General features: G+C 40.4%; 2 protein-coding genes across 2 annotated transcripts; both read left to right on the top strand.

The window, feature by feature from the left end:
• The first annotated feature begins 1087 nt into the window (after positions 1-1087).
• TMEM9B (TMEM9 domain family member B) lies at positions 1088-15656 on the top strand. The gene is made up of 5 exons (XM_074956934.1): positions 1088-1308; positions 3692-3783; positions 8438-8546; positions 9689-9823; positions 14583-15656. Exons 1-5 carry the CDS (start codon positions 1225-1227, stop codon positions 14736-14738), a joined length of 576 nt encoding a protein of 191 aa, XP_074813035.1. The 5' UTR covers positions 1088-1224; the 3' UTR covers positions 14739-15656.
• Positions 15657-18130: 2474 nt separating this feature from the next.
• On the top strand, positions 18131-21872 carry ASCL3 (achaete-scute family bHLH transcription factor 3). Its single transcript, XM_074956933.1, has 3 exons — positions 18131-18250; positions 18494-18560; positions 21157-21872. Exon 3 carries the CDS (start codon positions 21174-21176, stop codon positions 21699-21701), a length of 528 nt encoding a protein of 175 aa, XP_074813034.1. The 5' UTR covers positions 18131-18250; positions 18494-18560; positions 21157-21173; the 3' UTR covers positions 21702-21872.
• Positions 21873-23153: the final 1281 nt, after the last annotated feature.

Below are 23153 nucleotides of genomic sequence, written 5' to 3'. Positions count from 1 at the left end.
AATGAGGAGTTCAGGGTGTGGCAGGGGGCTCCAGGCTGGGGCAGGGGTGTGAGGGAGGGGGTGATGGCTTCGGCTGGGGGTACAGGCTCTGGGGTGGGGCTGGGGATGAGGGGTTGGGGGTGCAGGAGGGTCCTCCAGGCTGGGACCAAGGGGTTTAGAGGGTGGGAGGGGAATAGGGGTTGGGGTGTGAGAGGGAGTCAGGGGTGCAGGCTTCAGGTGGTGCTTGCTTCAAGCAGCTCCCGGAAGCAGTGGCATATCCTCCTTCCGGCTCCTATGCGGAGGACTGGCCAGGCAGTTCTGCGCGCTGCTCCATCTGCAGGCACCGCCCCTGCAGCTCCCATTCACCATGGCTCCCGGTCAATGGCAGCTGCGGAGCCCCATGGCTGATCCTATGCATAGGAGCTGGAGGGCAGACATGCCGCTGCTTCCAGGAGCTGCGCAGAGCCACAGCACAGGCGGAGCGGGGCAAGCCCCCAGCTGGAGCGACGAAGCAGAGCAAACCCTGGACCCCACTCTCCTGCAGGAGCTCAAGGGCTGGATTAAAACATCTGGATCGCCGGCTGTGGCCCCTGGGCCATAGTTCGCCGACCCCTGCTGCAGAGCAACTTTACAAAGGGAGCCCCTGCAATGCCTGGCACACTGGCAGTGTAGAAGTACTGCTTTAAAAGGAAGTGTCTGATACGTTGCTTTAAAACAAAAACCACTCTCTGGATAAAGGATCACTTTAGTCACCACGTCATTGGAATCAACTCTAGGGGAGAATGTGGCACCTATTTGACAGTCTATGCCAGTACCCTACAATGTTTAGGACAGGAAGTGAAGAAGGAAATAGCTAGTGGAAGCTGTGCTCTCACTGGGGGGACTCTGGCGGGGTGGGGGGGCCGAGCTAGGGCCAGGCCCGTCTGGGGGCTTCTGAGAGGCAGGATCTGTCGCTGCCCTGCCAGGGTCCCACCCCTGTGGCGGGTGACCCAGGAAGGCCGCAGGGCGGCTCGCCAACCCCGCCCCGCTTGTTCCGCCCGGAACGTTGTGGTGAGTGCACCGAGCCGCCCCCGCCCCCCGGAACCCGCGAACGGAGCCGCAGCTCCCCGGGGGCGCATTAGCCAGAGGACTGGGTGTCACGAGACGCCAGCCCGTAGCGGAAGTAGGACGTGATGGTAGCGCAGCTCCGAGCTGGGCCTCGGGGGTTGCTCTAGCGGCCGTAAGGAGCCGGGCCCGGAGCCCGACATGGCGGCGTGCGCGCGGCTCTGCTCGCTGCTCGGCTCGGTGCTGGCCCTGGCCGCGCTCGTGGGGCAGGTGACGGGGGTCAAGGTGAGCGGAGTGGGGGGGATCCCCCGCAGACGGTCCGTGGTTTCCGGCGGATTCCCCCCACTGCTGGCCCCAGAGCGGCCCCCGCCCCACTTCCCCTGCCGACCCTCCTCAATAGACTCCCCCGCCCGCCTGGGGCCTTCAGAGCTGCCGCCGCCCAGCAGGTCCCTGCCCCGGGAGCGGGGGGGGGGGCGCGGCGGCGGCGGCGGCGCCGCCGGTGCGGTGACAGGCGAGCGCGTGAAACGCTCAGCCCGGTGCCAGCGCGAGCCCGGGGAATACACGCGGGGGCTGTGCCTAGTTCAGGCTCTTGCTGCCTCAGGGGGCTGGAGCTGGGCGTGGGGCTTAGGGCGAAGAGGTGAGACCTCCCCTGAAGAACTGGGCTCGGGCTTTCGAAAGCAGGGGCCGAAATACCTGGTTTGGTTTTCAGGAGTTAATGGGCCCTCCTCAGCCTTGTTGAAGATCGGGCCACTTACTTAGCAGCCTCACTTTAGGTTCCTGTTTTTGGAAATCAAGGCCTTGGCTTGTCATACGAAGTAATTGAGGGGAAAACCAAAATCTTGAGTTAGTATGTTATTTTGAAAGGTGACTTCTTACTTCAAGCATGTAAAAATATCTGCTTGGGGGTGAGTTTATGGACAGTTGGGGTTTATTGGATTGAGTGTTTTAGGGCATCCATGAATACGTATGATTCACTCTATCCTTAATAAGTTTTGATATAAGAAACCACATGAACCGTCTTTTCCCACTACCCCTCTCAAAATTCTTGATTATTGCATTTTATGTGGCTTTTCCTCAATCACCCTTAAGGTCCAGCTCTTTATTTGTGCTCTCTTATTATTGAATTACTCAACTTCTCATTGAAGTTTTTGGCACCCATCTCCTTCAATCTCTCAGAAGTTTGCCTTAGTTTACTTAATCTATCAGTATCCTTCAAGTCCCATATCATCTGAACTGTGTTTTTGTATGGTTACGTAGGTAATGCACTCATAAACCAGGGTAAATTTGAATCTTAATTTTTATTAAACCAACATAACTTGCTCAAGGGACAGAAGGCTGGGTCAGCGTGAAGAGAAGTTTTCTTGGCAGAGGACCACCGCCTGCTAATTGACATAAGCGAGGGATTAAGAACATAAGAATGGCCATACTGGGTCAGACCAAAGGTCCATCAAGCCCAGTATCCTGTCCTCTGACAGTGGCCAATGACAGATGCCCCAAAGGGAATGAACAGACAGGTTATCATCAAGTGATCCATCCCCTGTCGCTCATTCCCAACTTCTGGCAAACAGAGGCTAGCGACACCATTCCTGCCCATCCTGGCTAATAGCAATTGATGGACCTATCCTCCATGAATCTGTCTTTTGAACCCCGTTATAGTATTGACCTTCACAACACTCTCTGGCAAGGAGTTCCACAGGTTGACAGTGCGTTGGGTGAAAAAATACTTTCTTGTGTTTGTTTTAAACCTACCTATTAATTTCATTTGGTGACCCTTGTTCTTGTGTTATGAGAAGGAGTAAATAACACTTCCTTATTTACTTTCTCTATACCACTCATGATTTTATAGACCACTATCATATCCCCCCTTAGTCGCCTCTTTTCAAAGCTGAAAAGTCCTAGTCTTATTAATCTCTCCTCATACGGAAGACGTTCTATACCTCTAATAATTTTTGTTGCCTTTTTCTGAATCTTTTCCAATTCCAATATATCTTTTTTGAGATGGGGCGACCACATCTGCATGCAGTATTTAAGGTGTGGGAGTACCATGGATTTATATAGAGGCAATATGATATTTTCTGTCTTATCATCTATCCCTTTTTTGATGATTCCCAATCTTCTGTTCACTTTTTTGACTGCCGCTGCACATTGAGTGGATGATTTCAGAGAACTATACACAATGACACAACGAATCTCTTTTTTGAGTGGTAACAGCTAACTTAGACCCCATCATTGTATATGTATAGTGAGTAATCCATGTTCTCTGGTCTGTATCTAAACATGTACATGCTCAGACAAACAGATACATGGGTCTCATTACCAGAGTAAGTGCTTATATTTGTTTTCCTGGTTGAAGGGTCTTGGGAAAACCTGAACTAAGATATGAGGAATTTGTTGTGCACACCATATCAGATTTAGGAGGTGACTTTAGATTATTCAGCCAAGAAACTAAACTCGTGGACTTTCAGCTGGTAGACAAGCTGATTCTTCTTTACTGTCTGTATACTGCTAATAGTTCTTACATTTAAGAAAAACTGGTGATTAAGACAGGTTGCAATGGACATATGTTTGTAGTATAGTATATAATATGTATTGCATCAACTATATGCTTTTGTAGAAGACTTTTTGATAGTTGATAGCAATTTGTTCTAAGCATGTGTTTTCTTTACAGAATTCTGAGGATGTCCGATGTAAATGTATATGTCCTCCTTACAAAGATCATCCTGGCAATATTTACAACAAAAATGTTTCACAGAAAGACTGGTGAGTTTATGGAGTTCAGAAATTAGAAGGTGTATTCTCATTAGGGTTATATTACACTTCAGTGGGTCACCTTTCATTAATGATTATGTAAGGGATAGTTATTTCTTTTGTTGTGGTGTGGGGAGAAATGTTATCCCATATATTAGTAGTTGATGCTCTCCCTCTTCAGAGTGTTCGCCTATAGCAAGGGACAAGGCCTCAAACCTTTTCTTCCTGCTCTGGGTTTTTTTTTTTTTGGAGGGGGAAAGGGAGGGTCATAATTTAGTTTGGCTTGTTGAAATTGTTTTTAGAATGTGAAGAAAAAGCATAGTCATAAGTCTGGGAGTTGGGAGATCTGATTTCTGTTCTATTCTGAATTTGTTGTGTTACGTGGGTTCTGCATGCCTGAACCTTCTCGTGTGTGCAGTGGAGGAAAAGTAAAAACCAAAGGTCTTTTGAGGCCTAATTCATTTCTGTAAAGTGCTTTGTAATCCGTGGATGGACTATCCTGTAGAAGTGCAAAGTATTCATTAGTGACATATTGGCCTTACCTTTTATCTATGTTTAAGAGACCTAGAGACCTCTGAGCATGATGGGAAGCCACAAATTAATAGTTCAATCCTGCAAATGCTTTCATATCTGAGAATTTCCATTGAAATCAATGGAACCTATCATAGGAGTAGAATTATTCATGTACGTGTCTGCAGGATTGGAGTTTAATTTATTAAATCACACACACACACACACACACACACAGAGGTTTGGTAGAACCTACATATTGTATATTTGAAGCTAAATTAATGTTATGAACATTATTTGAGTATAAAATGTTTGGTCTAGTTAAGGCCATTATTTTATTCCAAATTATTAAGTTTGTCACAGTAGAAATAATGTCATGGTGCAGTGATGAAACAGATTGAGACTATCTCAGTTGCAGCACGCTTACGTGCTTAATCTAGGTTCTAGCAGAAGGCCTGCCGCTCCTATATCATTAGGTAGACATTTTCACCTGAATTCAACTGGAGCAGAGTTGAATCTAAGGTTCCTTACTATTGTCATTAACTGAAGGAAAAATCAGCTTTGAAGACTTGAACAATAAATTGTATGTGGAGAAAAACTGGTATATAAAGGATCTTCTATAACCTGTTCTCCAGCTTTTAAATGTCATCTTGTAATCATGCTTGAGATGGACCATTTGAGAACAGTTTATGGTTTTGTGGGCTTCCTTTGAAATGTCTTGATGCTATTTCAAATTCCTGATTTACTCTTTCAGTGGAGTATGATGGCTGCAGAGTGCATTCATGTGTAATAAAGCGGAGATCTTAGTGCTGTACAGCTGGCCTCTTCTGCATCTGCATGAGTTAGTTTTATTGCTGAATAGGACAGTGATAGACTGCATTCACTTGATATTTAGCTCAGTTAGTTACATTGTACTGAAGAACCAGATCAATTTTTAATGTGCCTGTATAAGTTATTCACCATATAGTGGCCGCTTACAATTGGATTATCCAGTTATTAAATTAGATTTTATATCCAGTGTGGTGTCTGTAATGTGATGATAATGAACTTCCCATTAGGGAGACTTGTCAGGGTTTTTAGTCACACTATTTTTCCTGGTTCAGACTTTGGACATGATCCTGCAAAGTGCTGATGTCAGTATGAGCTGAGGATATTTTGACCTCACCAAAAGTGCTCACTGCTTTGTGGGGTCAGGCCCATAACTATCGTAGATCGTTCAGCCCTGATGACTAATGTAGTAGGCTGGCATAAGGGATGTTTGAATTTAATAGTTGAATACACTGTGCTCTCAGATATCAGTAAAATGTTAACCCTTTTGAAGGAAGTATGTTTGAATGGGTTATAGTGCCCAAGAGACTGATCAAAGTGGTATAGCCATGGGTTGGCATTTAGTGGGGAGACGGAGGTGAGACACCTAACACTCTTCTGGCATAATGAGTAAGGCTATGATTTTTTCACGGAGGCCATGTGTGACTTCCAGCAACCTCCATGACTTTAGCCAGGAGCTGCACATTCTCCCTGCTGCCTGCAGAGCTGTGGGGTACCCCTGCTGCCTTGTGAGGGACCCCAGAGTTCCTGGCTGCTGCGGGTGCTGGGGGGACCCCAGAGCTGAGCTCCCCATTTTGTCATGGATATTTTTTAGTACAAGTCACGAACAGGTCACGGGGTTCCGTTAATTTTTCTTTATTGCCTGTGACGTGCCCGTGACTTTTATTAAAAATATCTGTGACAAAATCTTAGCCTTATTAATGAGTATACATTTTATGTATAGAAACCTCCCTCCTGTCTAGTCTGTCTTGCACGCAAGAAAACTCCCTTAACAATTCAATTCTATTGATTCTCGTGACTTCAAGCCATGAAAATACTGTTCACAGCAATCATAGTTTGGAATGTTTAATCAATTGGATTTGCTTCTGAATGACACTTCTGTAACATTGATATCTTTCCTTCATATTTTTGTGACTGTGTTCAACACACAACGATATTCTCTTTTCAATGTCCTTGTTAGCTGTAAATGAGGATGAAAGGTGGACTTGAGGAATTAAACAAAAATGTGTTGTACTTTGGCTACAATTCTATCAAAATCCTCATGTGCTGAAGTTAGTGCATAGCTTTTACAGGAATCTGTAAACAACACTTAGACATGCTTTTGACAGCACATTAAGTCTAAGATTTGCTGATATTGATATTTGAAACATTTATAATCTAATAGAGTGGAAGCAACTTCATATTCTGCCCATATAAGTATACTTCGTGGGTAACACGTTTTAATTTGATTTTGGATTTTAATATTGCAAGTCTCATAGAAAAAATTACTCCTAACTAAAAATAAGAACTGAAAAAGTATTTCTTCTCAACAGAGAACATAATTTGAAGTTTGGTTATTAATATTATTTTAGTTTTAGAAGTGAAAATACAAATAGGACAGAATAGGTTCATTCAGGATTGGTCACGTAGATCTCTAGCGTTTTAATCTGGCCCAGCAACGTGCTAGATCTTAACTGAGTGGTTGTTGTACAGCAGATATTTTAGGGTTTGATAACCTGCTATTGACTTGTCCTGTTGCTGTGAGTTATGGGCACAAAGGCAGAAGCTGGTTCCAGCACCAAATAAGTGCTATGCACCAAAAGAGAATCTGGGATGAGAACTCTGAGCAAGCAAACAGTGCCTAAATGAAAGGCCGGGAATTACACAGTGCACTGGCAGAGAGCAGTTGTCTTGGGACAGTTGGCGTCCAGTGCTGTAATTTATAATAGCTGTGGATTATATGCCAGAAGTTTGGTCACCCCTAAGATCTTGTCTTATGTTTTGTTCAGTTTTTAACCAAATAATGCGTGGGGATGATGCATCACTTTTTTTTCTGCTGGAGAATTTTTCTTTCTGCTGAATGTGTTCCTAAATGTTCACCTTTATGTCATTTTAAATAAAAGGCTAACTTTATTCTGTCTCTGATACATGTGTGTAACTCACATTGGCAAAAGTGGGAGTTCTGTTCACATATCAAAGAGAGACTAAACTCTGTTTTTCTTCAGACAGCATCTCCTACTTAGTTCTAAACTTTTCTAAATAGTACCAAAAATGTGCTGGGTGCTTTACAGATCAGTAAGAAGATATGGTCTCTGCTCAAAATGGGTTTAAATCTGAATAGGTGACATAGATGGGTAAGGAAATAAAAGAAACTCTATTTGATGAACATGAGGGAGGGAGAAATGGATAGTAGCTGGTAGTCACTCCTGCCTTGTCATGGTATCTGTCAACGTACACCTTGTCCATCCCTTAAATTCTGAGAGTGCTTTTGTCGTTAAAAAAAAAAAAAAAAAAAAGTACATTCAACCCTTCTAATTTCCTTCCTTGATTCTATTGAGTGTTGAATACCCTGCTCTTGAACTTTCCTTGTGTATTGTTTAAGGCCAAAAATCAGTGAAGCAAATGTCCTGTGCTCCATTCTTGTTTTTGAGATGTGGAGAAAACTAATGGAAACGCTAACCTGTGGAGAAAGTGAGGTCTGTTGCACTATTAACTGTGGCATCTTAATGTCTATTTCTCAATGTTTGAATAGACCAGTGCCCAGCCTTATTATACAGGAGGGCCACATAAACCTAAGCACAACTTTGTGTGGGTCAGATAGATTCTAAATATTTTAATAAGATTGAAAGTCACCTGTATTGAATTGTATTTTAAGTTCATGTGTATTTAGATAGGTTGTTTCTATGCACAGTCTTGTCTGTTTACACACTTGTGTAAACTAAAATAATGCAAACAGGACGACAAAACGCTAATGAATCGGACAGGAGTATATTGTGTTGAAGCAGGCTCTGGGCCTTATGAAATGCTCTAGTGGGCAGTAGATTGGGCACCCCTGGAATAGACAATCTATATTAGTTTTAATAAGAACTTTCTAGCTGGCTGACTAAGTTGGAGCAGCTGAGTCGCTGTGTAATTCGTCTCATTTAAGTAAATTCATTGTTGAAAAGTTAAAATCTGAAAAAGTTAAATCTTGACCTTTTCTAGGTAGTAGATATTTCTAACTCTTAATCAAAGATCAGTTCCTCTTGCCCCTTGCTGTGGAATTGGCATGCATTCAGAGCAGAGGGAACTGTCTAAGTAGTGGAGTAAAATCAACCAAACTGACTCTAAGCTGTTTTTCTTTCTCCAGTGATTGTCTTCATGTGGTTGAGCCTATGCCCATCCCTGGACCTGATGTGGAGGCATACTGCTTACGTTGTGAATGCAAGTACGAAGAGAGAAGCTCTGTCACAATTAAAGTAAATATGTCATTCCACTGCTGTATAGTAAACATTTCAGCCAGTTAATAAATGAACCACCTTTTATAACTGTATTCTTAAAAACAAAGCATTCCGAGTGCTCTAGAGACATTATAATAATTAAATCACATAATCTCACCTAAACTCAGAATAGCAATAGTACTAATAGTTAAGGCTGAATCATCAGGCTTAAAGGGACTCTATTAAATAGCTTAGTCTCAAAATTTGCCATCCCTGACAGTTACTAAGGGGGATTCATGTTTTTCTAAGCATTCTGGGTATTTTTATCAGTTTATGTGCTTAGTATCTTTCTCACCCTTTCCCCCTCCTTTGCTCGGTCCCTTGTTACTAAGATGCATATTTTGCTAGCTTGGCAGACACAGTTGGCTAACTATTCTCAGTTATGCTCAAAGTGACGCTATGCCCACAAAAACCATATCAGCCATGTTAGCTTTAATGGGTGAATTTCATAAAAATGAGCTCAAGTTTGGGCAGGCAACCAGGTCTCTGTCCGCCTTTTTCATCCCTTCGCTGCTCTCCCTCTCCTGTGCCTGTTTTTGGCCATCTTGGAAGATCAGCTTATGGAGAAAGTTTTTAAAGTGGATTTTGAAGCATAGATTTTACATTTTGTTATGCATTGAAACTGAGCGCCCACCCCCATTGACATTATCCAGTTAATAATCACTGTGGGTTTCTTGTCCAAACCCAAGATAACTGAGTGGAGACAAACAAGCTTGACTGCAAAGAGAACCCCCTGAATCACAAGCCCACAGCTGAAACTGAATGTTAGTCTTATTTTGAGATGGGATTTTTCTCACCACTCTTTTGCAGAGAAGGAGCTTGAGCTCTCAAGAAAGACTAGTTAAGAGGAAATTTTGTCTTAAACTGTGGACTTCCTTTCTCTTTGTTGTTCACTCTAAACACAATATTATTTGAATCTGTGGCTTAATTTCTTGAGGTTGTTTGTTTAATTTAGAGACATTGTCAAGGTTAATAAGGTGTAAAGCAGACCTACTGACTGATTTACAGGCATTTTGTGTGTCTTGTTTCTTTGCTCGACTGTCCACCCTGTTCTTGAGAGTATTATGTGGAGTAAGTACTCAGCAACAGTGAAAACTGTGCTTACGTTTTACTGCATGCAGGTTACAATCATAATCTATTTATCCATCTTGGGCCTGCTGCTGCTGTACATGGTGTACCTTACATTGGTAGAACCTATACTGAAGAGACGTCTCTTTGGACATTCACAGCTAATTCAAAGTGATGAAGACATTGGGGTAAGTGCACTTGAATGAATGCAGTTGAACGCTTCCTTATGAAGGTTTTTCAATGGCAAAATAGCCCTCTTTTTCGAGGGGAGTGGTGGTAATCTTCACTGTTGCAGAAAGTTGTGTGGTCTCTCCAAGACCATTTCTTCACTTCCAATATGTCCACCCCATAAACAGGTGGATAGCGAGTTCAGGAGCCAGGGATTACCGTTTTCTCTCCCGAACCTAGATTACGGCGTAGTCCCCCTTTCTCAGAGTGGTCAAAGGATGGAAAGAATAGGAAATAAAATTTTCCTTACAGGGTTAAATGCTGCATTCCACCTCATAAGGGTTGCTATATTTTAGGTGGATCAGTGCAATTGTAAGGGGAAAATCTAAATAATAAATATATGAAGAGGTGTAGTCCTCCCTTGCTACTTCAACTTAAGTTGGTTGACATTATTTAAAAAAAAAAAAAAGTTCTAGCAGTGAAATATTGTCATGAGGGGACATTTTATTTCAGTTAAGTCTTATTCTTATAATTAGTTTCCTGCATGTGATGAGAATAGGTTCTATAAGATCCAGAGCAAACTGTTTCAAGAGATCTACTTGCACTATGGAAATGGACCATTGGTAAGATGTATGAGTAGACATTTCCCATGTTTGGACCAGTTTGTTTGTTAATGTAGACAAGACAAAACTGTCTTCAGCATCATAATGAGAAGGGTGTTTAAGACCTGAAACATGGTGCTGAAAATAATGGGGGATTTTGTCCTGGCTAAATTAGCAAATAAACAGTTCGTACCAGTTGAGTGGGATAAGGGAGGATTATGTTACAGACAGCCGTTGCTGGCTTGGGTCATTTTTTATGTTGTAGAGAGACTTACAGGATATCTGTTAAAATAGATGACAATGCATTATAACTAATCAGCTTTACAAAGCTGATGGTCTGTTGTTTGCTATGTAGAGATGTCTGAACAAAGTAATGTAGATATGCTAGTCTAGGGTGACATGGCTGTGAAGCCATTATAGTCACCTGTTACCTTGACTGAACTGACTTATTACACTGATAGTGAAGCACTTCACAAAAATATAAGCCAAACTCTCTCAGGGGAAGTTTGCTGAAACAATGTGAAAAATCAAGAACTTACGTTTGCAGTCTAAGAAGTATTAAATATGTAAGGTTCCTAATCCATGCTTACAAGTAACTGCTAAATATACAAAACATTTATCAAGTCTAGAAAATACACTTGTGTATTTACCATATGGTATAACCAAGCAACATTGGCAGTAGAGTTAAAGCACATTTTGAGCATAGTGTAATTTTAGCAGACCTTAAAGAAAAAAAAGCAAACCCATAAAGAGGTGAATTTCAGTTTGCTTTATCTAAGTCTGCCAGCAGCTGTGACCACTTACTGTCCAGTTTAGTGTGGTGGTGGTGGTTTTTTAAATAAACTAGGGAACAGAATAAAGAGATTAAAAGTGCTTGTTATGCCATTAAAACATGACCCTTAAGAATATTGTCATTATTGCTTCAAAGTAAATAGTAAGTTAACAATGCAGCAACACTAAAAGGTGTCACACAATCTTAGGGAACTCGTAGCCATTTTGTTTACAGGGAAACAAAATGATGATATCTTTATTTACAAAGTCTATTTAAAAACCCAGTAGTATTGTGTGGCTGTCACTTTAATAGCTTTAAATCCATAGCAACTTTGGGCAGTAGTCAAACCCTAATGGATCAGACTTGGTTTACACTCATGCTCTGCATTTTTATTTGCAAGGTGCGTGAGAAACTTGCTTCCATCATATTTAGTATGGTGATTTGAACACTTTTTAATATGGAAAGACTTATCGTCATTCCTGTGTGAACCGAGAAGTAGATCACTTAGAATTCTCTCATCTTAGTCTACTGTCTTCATCAGCCATCTGGATGAAAAGTAATCTCATTCTTAAAAGATGTAAACAATTATAAATATTTCCATTCTGGAAACATAACTACAATCTCAACATTAAACACTTACATTGACCTGATACTTAATCATGAAAACAATCAAATACTTCACAAGTATTATTAAAATCTTTAAACCATTTTATCTAAATCATAAGAGGATCAGCACCAGCCCTCTTACAGATTTCAAGGCCAGAAGGGACCATTGTGATCATCTAGTTTGACATCCCGTGCACAAGAATTTCTTGCTGTGAGTTTGGGATGGTCATTGCTTATGTGTGGTGCAGCAGTGTAAATTTTAACTCAAGGCAGTAAAAACACACTTCAGACCAACACATTTATACATCATCTGTTCCTGTGTTTTCCCTCTTCCTTTTTGAAGCAACATTTAATATGAAAAAAATACTTGGTATGAGCGTTGTGGCATACCTAATTGTAGTATAAAACTGTCTGTCTGGTAACTTATGCCATGATTTATGACAGTATGAAACTTTTACAACTGTGTATGTGGGGTTTGAAATATGCCTGACTACCTAGGTTAGATACTAAAGCTGTTTAGTATTTGTTTACTGCAGTTTGACTGTTATAATGTAATGCAGAACTAGAATCTAAGGCCCTGATTCTGCATGGCTCTCTATGTGGTCAGACTCCATTGAAGTCAGCAGAGTTTTGGATGGACCAAGGAGCCCATCTATGCAGATGTCACAGCAAGTCTGGGGCAGAAAATAATATTTTCTTTAAGGGAGGAATTTTCAGAAGTGCTCAGCATAAATCTACATCTGCTCCCATTAAAGTCAGTGGTAAGAGTTAAGGCACCACTGAGTGCCTTTGCAACTAGCACTCTGAAGCAGAATCATATTTCAGGAGTTTTAAAAATGCAAAATGGGCCACAGACAATAAGAAGTTTTCTGCACCATAATTACTGTAGGCAACACCTCCATCTTTGCTCTCCCTGAGACCTGTAACCTGGGTGTCATCTTCCGCTAGGTCCCAATCTAGATTTATGTCAGAATCTTGCAGCTTCTTCCTGATTAACATTTCTAAAATCTGGCCTTACTTCTCCATCCACATAGCTAAAACCCTTGTCTAAGCTTTCATCTCCTGTCTTGACTACTGCAATGTCGTCTTCTTTGGCCTTGACAAATGGTCCTGCTTATATCCTTCAGAATGCTGCAAAGATAATTTTCCTCATTCCTGGCTTTGACTACGCTGCCACTCTCTTTTCATCCCTCCACTGGCTCCCCCTTCTCTGTCACATCAAACATAAACTGCCTGTCTTAACTTTCAAGGCCCTTTGCAGCTTATCCTGCACTATACCTATGATCTCATCTCTATCAACTGTCAGCTCTTGCCTTCAATCGGCCAGTCTTCATCTCCATCTTGCTAAACTTTTGAACAAGCACTTTTGTGCTTTCTCCTGTGCTGGGAGTGGATGGGAAGTGCTTCCAGGGAACGTCTAGAAAGCCACCTCCTCTGTCCTCCTTTGAATTCCTCCATAAAACTCTCCTTTGCTATGTTTACAAAAAAGTGAAGTTAACCAGCTGCTGTGCTGAGACCCTTTATCATGCTAACCAGTTTTTTCTAATCTTCCTTGTGCTCCCCAACTGGCCCATCTGTGTCTACCTATTGTCTCTTGTCTAATACTTAGATTGTAAAATCTTTGGGGCAGGGAATGTCTTTTTGTTCTGTGTTTTGTACAGTGCCTAGCACAGTGTGGTCTTGGTCTATGACTGGGGCTCTGAGATACTACCTTAATACAAATAATTAATAATCCATTTAAGGGAGAGGTGTATTGCTGATCACGGAGTTGCTGTACTCGACATCATGTCACAAATAAAATAACCACTTCTGAAAACTTTTTTGCAATAAAACAAGGCAAGGTATAGAAATACACAAGCTTCAATATTGAATCTCCTTTGCTGTGTTAGCACAGTGCATAGTTTATAATGGTGGTTTTTCATCTGAAACACATCATATACATGACCTTTTCCAATGTAGTTTTTAAAACATAATTTTCTTTGTCCAAAACATTTTGGGAGCCAAATAAAAGGTTCTGTTCCAAATGTCTTTGTTTATAACTTGGGATTTTTTTCCAGTAAATAAATCCAGCTTTGCAGATACTGTTAGAAAAGGGACAGCGTAAATGCTAAACAAACACTCAGTTGTTCAGCTCTTTGTCACTTAAACAGCTGTATTTACATGTAGCAGTGGGTTTGGTTTAGTGACAGTAAACATCAGTGTTTTGGTATTATAGGGCATCTTTGTGTAACTATCCAAAATTGCTTTACAGTAACAGGTTAAAATCTGGTAGCGTGCTGGCTAAGCAAAGACGCGGGCTCCTCAGTTCAATTTTAAATTGAAGTACCAGCATGAAAACAAATGGGAGCGTCCAAGTGTCTTGGTCAACAATTTCAGGCTTCATGTTCAAACAGGTGCTAATGTATGTAAAGCTGTGTGCATGTTACTTTTGAATATGTGGTGGTGCTCTTACCTACAAAGTCAGCATGGGCCTGCTCCCATTGAACTCAGTGGCTAAATTCCCATTGACTTCACTGGTGTAAGATCAGCTTCCATATGATCATTACTTACTACCTTGAGACACTGACCATATGAAAGCTACTGCAGAACATAACACTAAATTGTTTTATATAAGAAATCCACAGAAATTATTTTCTATAAAATGTTGAGGTGTACAGTCTATATTCAGCTAAAGCTTGTTTTGCCCACAAAGCTGCCTGGCAAGTTTGAACAACTTCTTTTATCCAGAAGAATATTGTAATTAACAGTAGTTACGCAGTGAAATTGCTGAAATATAAATACTACTTTCTGCAATTGCAGGATCACCAACCTTTTGCAAATGCTCACGATGTGCTGGCTCGATCCCGGAGTCGTGCTAATGTGTTGAACAAAGTGGAGTACGCCCAGCAACGTTGGAAGCTACAGGTCCAAGAGCAGCGCAAATCTGTCTTTGACCGTCATGTTGTGCTCAGTTAATTGATGTCTAATTCAATGTTGACCAGAAGAAAGTAAAAGGGACTAAAGGACAGAGCTGACTTATGTCTTCCTGATTCTACCACTTTTGAATGGTTTGTTACTGGCAGCAAAAAAATGTTAACTTTGTAAGAATGTTCTGGAGTGGAAGCTATCAAAAATAAACAGCAAAGTTAATTAGCCAAAAGATAATTCTTTACATTTTTTTAAATGGCATTTACTAATAAAACTGAAAAAAACAACTTACTCTAAGGTATCTTTGGATGTAACTGGTACCTTATTTATTATGACTAAGATGTTTTTAAATGTAACTCATACGGTTTAAAAAGCACCAGAGAGCATACTCTGTAACAAAAGATCAGTTACAACACACTAATCACTTTACTCAGTGAACTTTTGTAAATATACTTGGTTTTTCTCCTTGTTTAATGCTATGTACTGGAAATCTAAATCTTGCCGTGTAGTTTTCCTATCTGACATTGGCCAGTTGTGTTGATCGTTTGGTTTCTTGCACTGTTACTTTGAAGGTTGTTTGTATAGCAGCTGACTGTTGCAAACTTAAGGCAAAACTTAAATGGACAATGACTGTTGGAGATAAGCTGCACACTTAAGGTACTGTGATGTAGATAAACTAATGCAGTGCATATTAAGACAGCGCTTTACTGTTTTGCTTTGATCACTTAGTATATTGTATGTGCTACCTACAAATCTCTTCCCTGTCTCTTCATGGATAAAGTCTCAGGAGTTAGTGTATGATAAAGTATATATTTAAAAAATAAACTCTGTATTTGTCTGGGTTGATGGTATAAGGCATATACTCTCCAGCATCTTCTGTCATCTTGGGAATTAGGTGTATTTTTTAACTGTGATGCTGTACTCATCTCTCTGAGATATACAGCTACTGGATAACTATCTTTCATATATCCTCTTTGGAATGAAACAATTAAAGATTATCATGATTTTTGAAAAACCTATTTGCAGTATCTGTATTTCATCATTTCTCTCCCTCATCACGCTCCATGTAAATTTCATATTTAAAATAATTTTGCCAAATGTGCCTAAGATTACAAATGATGGGCATTGTTTGTAAATGTTCAATGCTTGGATGACGGAAAGGACAGCTCAGAAAACTGCTAATATACAGAGTGCCTCAAACCTCTGATTCAAATCCAGACCCAGGCAGTAGTGGCTGCAAGTTATCACCCATCTGAGGGCTCTGTTCTGGGTAAAATGAACTGGCCTCAGTCCAATTTCTAGTGAGAGTTCACATAAAATTCCCATTTATTATTGCCTGGCACGTCTCTTGGCATTTTAAACAGCAAGGTGGAGGACTGAATGGGCATAGAAACTTAAACTGGCTGTTGCACCTAGAGCTAGTCCATCCATATTAGCATTTGAGACACTAGCAGGGCCATATAAGGACGCTTGCACTGCCCTTACCTTTCACAGATAAATAGAGCATGGCAGTCTTTTGTTATTTCAGTACCTTTCACAAGTACTAACTTCACAAAAGCAGAAACTCTTCAATACTAGCAGAATCATAAGCGATATTTTTAAAAAACCCAAATCCCAGCAACATGATGTAGCCACTAACCAATTGAAGGTTAACACCAGTGGGCTGACAGTACAAGTAATCAAAGTTCAGGAACTACCATCTCTCCACCCCCCCATGCAACATACACACAGTATCCAGACTGGTGACAATGATGCACTTGACATCCACAGAGGAGAAAGAGTTGCAGTTCCTTGTTGCAAGGTGCCTATTGTCTACCACTTCAGATAGTATCAGTGGCAGAAGCACTGCTCCTTGCCTGCCTTCCCTCACAAGCCATCAGCAGGTGAAGTGAATTTTTAGGGAGGTAAACGGAGGTCCCTACTGTGAAGGCGTGCGGATATTTTGAATCGCAAAGACTGCTTCAAGCAGAATCGATTCTCTTACGGCCTGAATGGGCCTTAGCAGGAAAGAAGAGTGTGTATGCATTTGTCTCTGAGTAGTGGATTAGCTTTCACTAATTTTACTTTCAGAGTAGCAGCCACGTGAGTCTGTATCCGCAAAAAGTACAGGAGTACTTGTGGCACCTTAGAGACTAACAAATTTAGTTGAGCATAAGCTTTCGTGGGCTAAAACCCACTTCATCGGATGCATGCAGTAGAAAATACAGTAGGAAGATTTTATATACGCAGAGAACATGAAACAATGGGTGTTACCATACACACTGTAACGAGAGTCATCAGTTAAGGTGAGCTATTGCCAGCAGAATGGTTGACAACGGCTGGAAATGGCCCATCTTGATTATCACTACAAAAGGTTTTTTTTCTCTCCTGCTGGTAATAGCTCACCTTAACTGATCACTCTCGTTATAATGTGTATGGTAACACTCATTGTTTCATGTTCTCTGTGTATATAAAATCTTCCTAATGTATTTTCCACTGCATGCATCCGATGAAGTGGGTTTTAGCCCACAAAAGCTTATGCTCAAATAAATTTGTTAGTCTCTAAGGTGCCACAAGTACTCCTGTTAATTTTACTTTGTATTTCAAGTGTTCAAGATAAAGACTGCAGTATTATGATCTATAGAAGGTCTGATTAGTAAATGAGTCCCAAATTTAAAAAAAGGCTAGCTTCCTAATACTAGACTATAGAATTGAGGCTTTCAAAATGAGTTAATTTACACATACTCAATTCTAGTTAGAACTTGTCTATAATACTTAGTATAAGTTTTATAAACTCATTTGGCACAATTAATAGGTAGTAGTTGCCCACTTAAAGTTGCACTTGCTGGTAAAGATGCTAAAAATCTGTGTTCGGGTTCCCTGGTTCTCACCTCAGCTCCACCCTGACCCTAGTCTAGGAACTGTTCACAAATTAGGGAAATTAGCCTGTGAGTGTGCAACACACACACCATCTGTATGGCTACTGGGAATCCTCCAGAGAGGATATCCAGGCAGTTTCTATTCCTCAAGTAATGGAAAGGAGTGGAGAAGGGTTGAGAATCTGGCCCAGTGTTGAGATTTTGGAATTAGCACACCAAAGCAGCAGTTTAAAGATTACTCAAAGCAAGACCTATCTTGTGACATTACCATAAAATCAATCTAGTTGCAGATACCAACTTCATATATCCTCTTATTCAAATATATTGAGATTTCTGTATTTAATAATAAAAATCTAACTGAAGTGCTAACTAGTTTTTATTCTTTTAAATATTTGGGTGTAAAATTCAATTAAATGAAAAGGACATTCATTACAGCAAATTGCTATAGCATATGGATCCACAGGGCTGTAAATAAAATTTGTCACTGATTACTGTCTAAAGTAGTTCAATTGTATCTAATACATTTAAACTTTCTATCCCATAATTCTAATAATTGTTGCCATTATAGCTACAGTGTGGGTGGAAAAAGCTAAACCAGAAAAGAGCAGGTCTAAGTGTAAGCTACTTTGCATATTGTCAATTGACTATAAATTACACCAGTCTTTGACTCAACAAAACAGCGTTGGAACAACAATAGTTCAGGTAAGAGATGTAAAAGAAAGCAATATGTCTTTGAAAATATATAGCAATATGGCTTGAATAATTATAAATCAAAATTGTTGTAAATAACTTGTCAGCTATTTAGTGAGTACTTCAAATAGTCTATTTTGATGTGTATTTAGAATGACACATTGTTTGATAAAATAAGTTACACTTGCAGGTCAGAATTGAAAATATTAACTTTAAAACTTTTAATTTTCCATACAAAATTCTGATATTTTACAGACATTTTGAGCAGCCTGAAAATTCTGTTTCCTTGGATTACTTGAGAATTTTCTCCATCTCAGAACAGGTGAGTCTCTATAGCAATGAAACAATCTTTGATTTTGTAATTGTCTTGGACATTAGGATGGCAGATGGTGTTTTGTGTAATCCTGGTGTGCAGCAAAAGTGTTAGTGCCATCCAGTCAATGCTATGAATTTCTGATTTTTTCATTTTTTTGCTATACAGTGCTCATGTAGATTTTATCTTATGGTAATATTTCACATTCACATGTCAGTAGAATATAATCAAAGAAAATAATTCATTTTCTTCTCATATTAACAAAAGGAACAATCACCATTTGCTGTTTTGAATTTATCTATAATAGCTATATGTTCACCTCAGATTTCCCCTCATGTATAGCAAGTTAAGTTGTCTTCTGTAACTGAACATGAATTCGTGTGTTCAGTGTATGTTTATGCTAGCAGCTAGCCTATGAAAGCATCTGTTCTAGAACATATTTGATTTTCTCTTTTGGAGAATTTTTGGTGAATGTGGATTCTCAATTCAGTGAAAGTTTTTAGTAAAATCAAAACTGAATTAAAACAGAATTTGAGATTGGATACACAAATATTTTGACTGAACATGACTTTACACATGGGAATAATGTGCACTTGGGATCTGAAGATAGGCCCAAACTTTGGTCACACAATTCCCTCCCTTTTGAGTATGGAGGGTATGAAAGTATTAGAAAATCTGCTAAAATAGCCCCAAATCTTTGTGAAGGAGTTGAATCAATGGTGGCATTCCCTCTGTCAGGTAGCAGACATCCTTCTGTGTACACACTGAACACCTAGTGCTTGGCAATTTTATTTTTAATGAGCGATGGAAGTAGGGCATTTCCAGTAATGCTTTTTAGTTCTCCTCCCTCTTCTCCCTTAGAGGGCATGAAGGAACCTGACTACTTTAGATGGTGCCACCTTGATGACATGGGGGTGGATGGTAGCAAAAGGAAATCAGGCTGGTCTCTATACAGGCAAGGATTGCGCACAGTCACTGAAAACCAATAGTGGTCTTATGAAGTTGCAGCTACGTTGTTTTTAAAGGGTAGCTTTGTTACAAAAACCGTACTGGAGGGCTGAGGTTAAACTACTCTTATAGTGCCTTGACAATCCCATAGAAGTACAATATAACTTCGTATTAGAGAGACGATTTTACTGTCTCTCTCAAACTTCCAAGTGTGATTTTAATGGTTAAATACAAATCCTGGACAATTGGTTCTGTCATATCTGCTGTCAGGCAGATGTAGCGAGAGTATGTGGCCCTCTAATGGGTCATCATGAATTAAAGCGAGTGCGGCTCTATGCAATACTCCAAAGGGAAGTTCATTCACTTACCATGTAGACAAGTATCAGAGGGGTAGCCGTGTTAGTCTGGATCTGTAAAAGCGGCATCCGACGAAGTGGGTATTCACCCATGAAAGCTTATGCTCCAATACGTCTGTTAGTCTATAAGGTGCCACAGGACTCTTTGCCACTTTTACCATGTAGAAACCCCTCTCCCTAATAAAACTAACAAGCAAACAAAATGTTTGTACAGCTGGAATGTAATCTGAACAACTTTCATTAGCATTGTTTAATACTGGCTATTAAAATGATCCTCAAATAATCCCATCTGAATGGGAGGTGGAGGGGTGGGGGGCGGACTCTGCAAAACAATCCTGGGTACAAGAATCCATAAGGAATCCCCTTCAGAGGAGACGTGGAACCAGTGTGTCACTTTACAGACATAAAGATAAGATTGAGGTCCCTGCACAAAGGAGTTTTCAATCTAATTGCAACATAATGCAGTGAGTGAAAACATCAAACATGTCGGTGAAAAGACAAAATAAGGGGAGAGTTTAAAACTCTTAATGAATGTTTTGTTTGGCTCAGTGAAGGTTACAGGCACTTGAGTTGTAATGGTTTTTGGAGGGAATGATGGGATGGAGAGGCTGTTTACTTTGCCAATGCGTGATGGGTATATGGCAGTGCCTGTGTCTCTCTGAGTGGCAGAATGCTAACTGAAAGTGGTGAGGGTTGAAGAGGGAATTGAAGGAGATTGAGGTCACTAGAGGCACAGGAGGAAGGAACAAAAATTCAGCCAGTTTTATTTTATATAATGCCAGCAATAAGTATTTTTTGTCAATTTCAGACTGAGCTGGACATATGTTTGGAAATGAAGAGGATCTGGTATTACAAATGCCAAGTAAATTTGAGCTCTCAGTGTAGCTTAACTGTGGTTTCCTTTAGGAGGCGGAAGGGATTACTTTATCTTTAGTCAATGCTTAGTAAATTTCTATAGCGTATGCTGGTGATTATGCACTTGTGTGTGTATGTGAAGGATGCTATTCAATTAGGACATCATTACATACCATGTGACAACCTCCCACACCATTTGGTAATATCAGAAATGCATTAAAATCCCTCCTTCTGGAAAATTATTATTTATAATTTGTATTATTGTAGCACCCATGAGCCCTACTCATGGATCAAGACCCCATTGTGTGAGGCGCTGTACAAACACAGAACAAAAAGACAATCCCTGCCCCTAATAGTTTACTGTCTATGTCAGTAATAGAACTTAACTCATTTAAGTAGTTGTAGTGTATGAATCATTCAATTAATGTGCAAATATACATTTTCAGGTTAAACACAAAACCCAATGGATAGTAAAAGCTACTGTAACTTCATGGACACGTTGCCCATCTATGACTCACAACATGTACAAGTGACTAGGCCTTTCAGTGGGGACCCTTTTGTCACGTTTCATGTGTACCCTGAGACACCGACCCAGTTCACTTGCTCTGAGGATTTGCCACTACTTCCTTTTACATCCGAGCAGTTGATCACAGAGAACTTCTACATGGATCCTTGCAACTTTCCTTACCAAGTGGCCCAGGCTAATTATGGCAGAGGTGACTGTTCTTACGGACCAGCTTTCATCAGAAAAAGGAATGAAAGGGAAAGGCAGAGGGTTAAGTGTGTCAACGAAGGATACGCCAAACTCCGACGTCACCTGCCTGAGGAATACTTAGAGAAACGGCTCAGCAAAGTAGAAACACTTCGAGCTGCAATAAAATACATTCACCATCTACAATCCGTTCTGTGCAGTGATTCTGCAGTGACAGAGAAGAATAACCTGGAACTGGGCCATACTTCCAAGGCAATGGCCAGAGAGATCCAGTTCTGAGGACTATCTGAACTGCTCCAGGGAAGAAAAATAATCACAGCTGAGGCTAATAACAATCACGTTATTGGTGACACAAATAATTCTGTGAAACTGACACATTTTATGAACTGTACAAAGCACACATCCCTACCAGTCTACTGGGGAAAGAGTTTAAATTAACCTACAGGGAATTACATTGAGATGAGAAATACTAATCTACAGGAAAATGAAATGTAAACTATTTTAGTTAATTCATGGAAATTAGAAAAAAATCCTTTAACTTTGTTAGTTGGAAACCGAAAATAGGACTACGTTTAATTTTTCAGAAAGGAGCAAATGTATATGCCATTTCAGTCTGCATATTTTAAATAAAGTGTAACCTTCTCATTGATGGGGCTCAGCTTCTGTTTGTTTTCAGGGATGTTTCATTTCCTGCTCATTTTCACACCTCCCCAAATTTTTTTTTTAAAGTTGCTTGTGTATTGGTCTAGTGGCTATAGCCTGGGACTCCAGTTTTGCCAGAGGCCCGCTGGGTGAACTTCAGTAAGTCAGTGCCCCCCTATGTGCCTCAGTTTCCTCAACTGTAAAATGAGGATACTGACCTTTTGAAATACTTTGAGATCTACTCATATAAAGCACTATAAAAGTGAATTATTATTATTTATTAAAAAGGGGTAAAAACACTTTCCAAAATAGTTACCTGAATGTGGAAAAATGCAGCATTTTTGGAAATGCAGCTCTATCCTTTTGTTAATCAAGTCTTTTTTGTACTTGAAACCTGGAAGTCTTACTGTGGTTTTAAACCCCTTTTTTCCTCGCCAAATTCCAATCTGTGAGCTGGATTCCATCACCCATACTGTCAGTGAGCTTAGTTCATGAGTTGTCTTGTTGACAATCACTGAATATGGCTTTACTTACCGACATAGTAAGATACTACTCAGAGGAGGGATGGCAGAATCTGGCGCTGGGGAATGACATCCTGTAAGCCTGTATGCTGCCACACTTTCACTGGGATAATGTTTTCTTCACTTCCTGTCCTAAATTGTTGCTCTGCACTCTTAAATAGCTGACCATTTCACCCCACAGCTAGCTGCATTTCAGCAAAGTTTTCTAGTTAGGGCCTACTCACATGAGAGTGATGAGGAAGATTTAGCCCAAAGAGCTTTGACATCCCTTGGGTTGAAAGGTGCTATATTATTTACAGTCCTATTTTATTGATATTCAATAAAAAGGCTCTCCACATACCATAATGAGAGCCACTGCAACATGGGTGCAGCAAAGTACTGAGGAAAAAGTCATTAGCACCTGATAATCTAAACCAGATGTGGCTTTTCCTTTAGGCCCAGCAGTCATCTGTACGCTACTGGGTTTATGGAAGCAAAAAGCTAGTTTTACCATGACACAGAAAAGGAACATTAGTCCACTAATCACTATTTGCAGTACTATCCCTTTACGTGCGAGGCAGGTCTCTAG

The sequence above is a fragment of the Natator depressus genome, chromosome 6, assembly GCF_965152275.1.
Source record: "Natator depressus isolate rNatDep1 chromosome 6, rNatDep2.hap1, whole genome shotgun sequence".
NCBI classification, from domain to species: domain Eukaryota; kingdom Metazoa; phylum Chordata; order Testudines; family Cheloniidae; genus Natator; species Natator depressus.
The sequence above is the reverse complement of the archived record's forward strand: the minus strand, read 5'-3'. Positions and strand labels throughout refer to the sequence as shown.

Bases quoted from the DNA above. Each gene is read 5' to 3' on its own strand.
- ASCL3 (XM_074956933.1), top strand. From the start codon at position 21,174: ATGGATAGTAAAAGCTACTGTAACTTCATGGACACGTTGCCCATCTAT.
- TMEM9B (XM_074956934.1), top strand. From the start codon at position 1,225: ATGGCGGCGTGCGCGCGGCTCTGCTCGCTGCTCGGCTCGGTGCTGGCC. The intron at 8,547-9,688 runs GTAAATATGTCA...TACTGCATGCAG, and splicing joins GAAGCTCTGTCACAATTAAA to GTTACAATCATAATCTATTT. The intron at 9,824-14,582 runs GTAAGTGCACTT...CTGCAATTGCAG, and splicing joins AAAGTGATGAAGACATTGGG to GATCACCAACCTTTTGCAAA.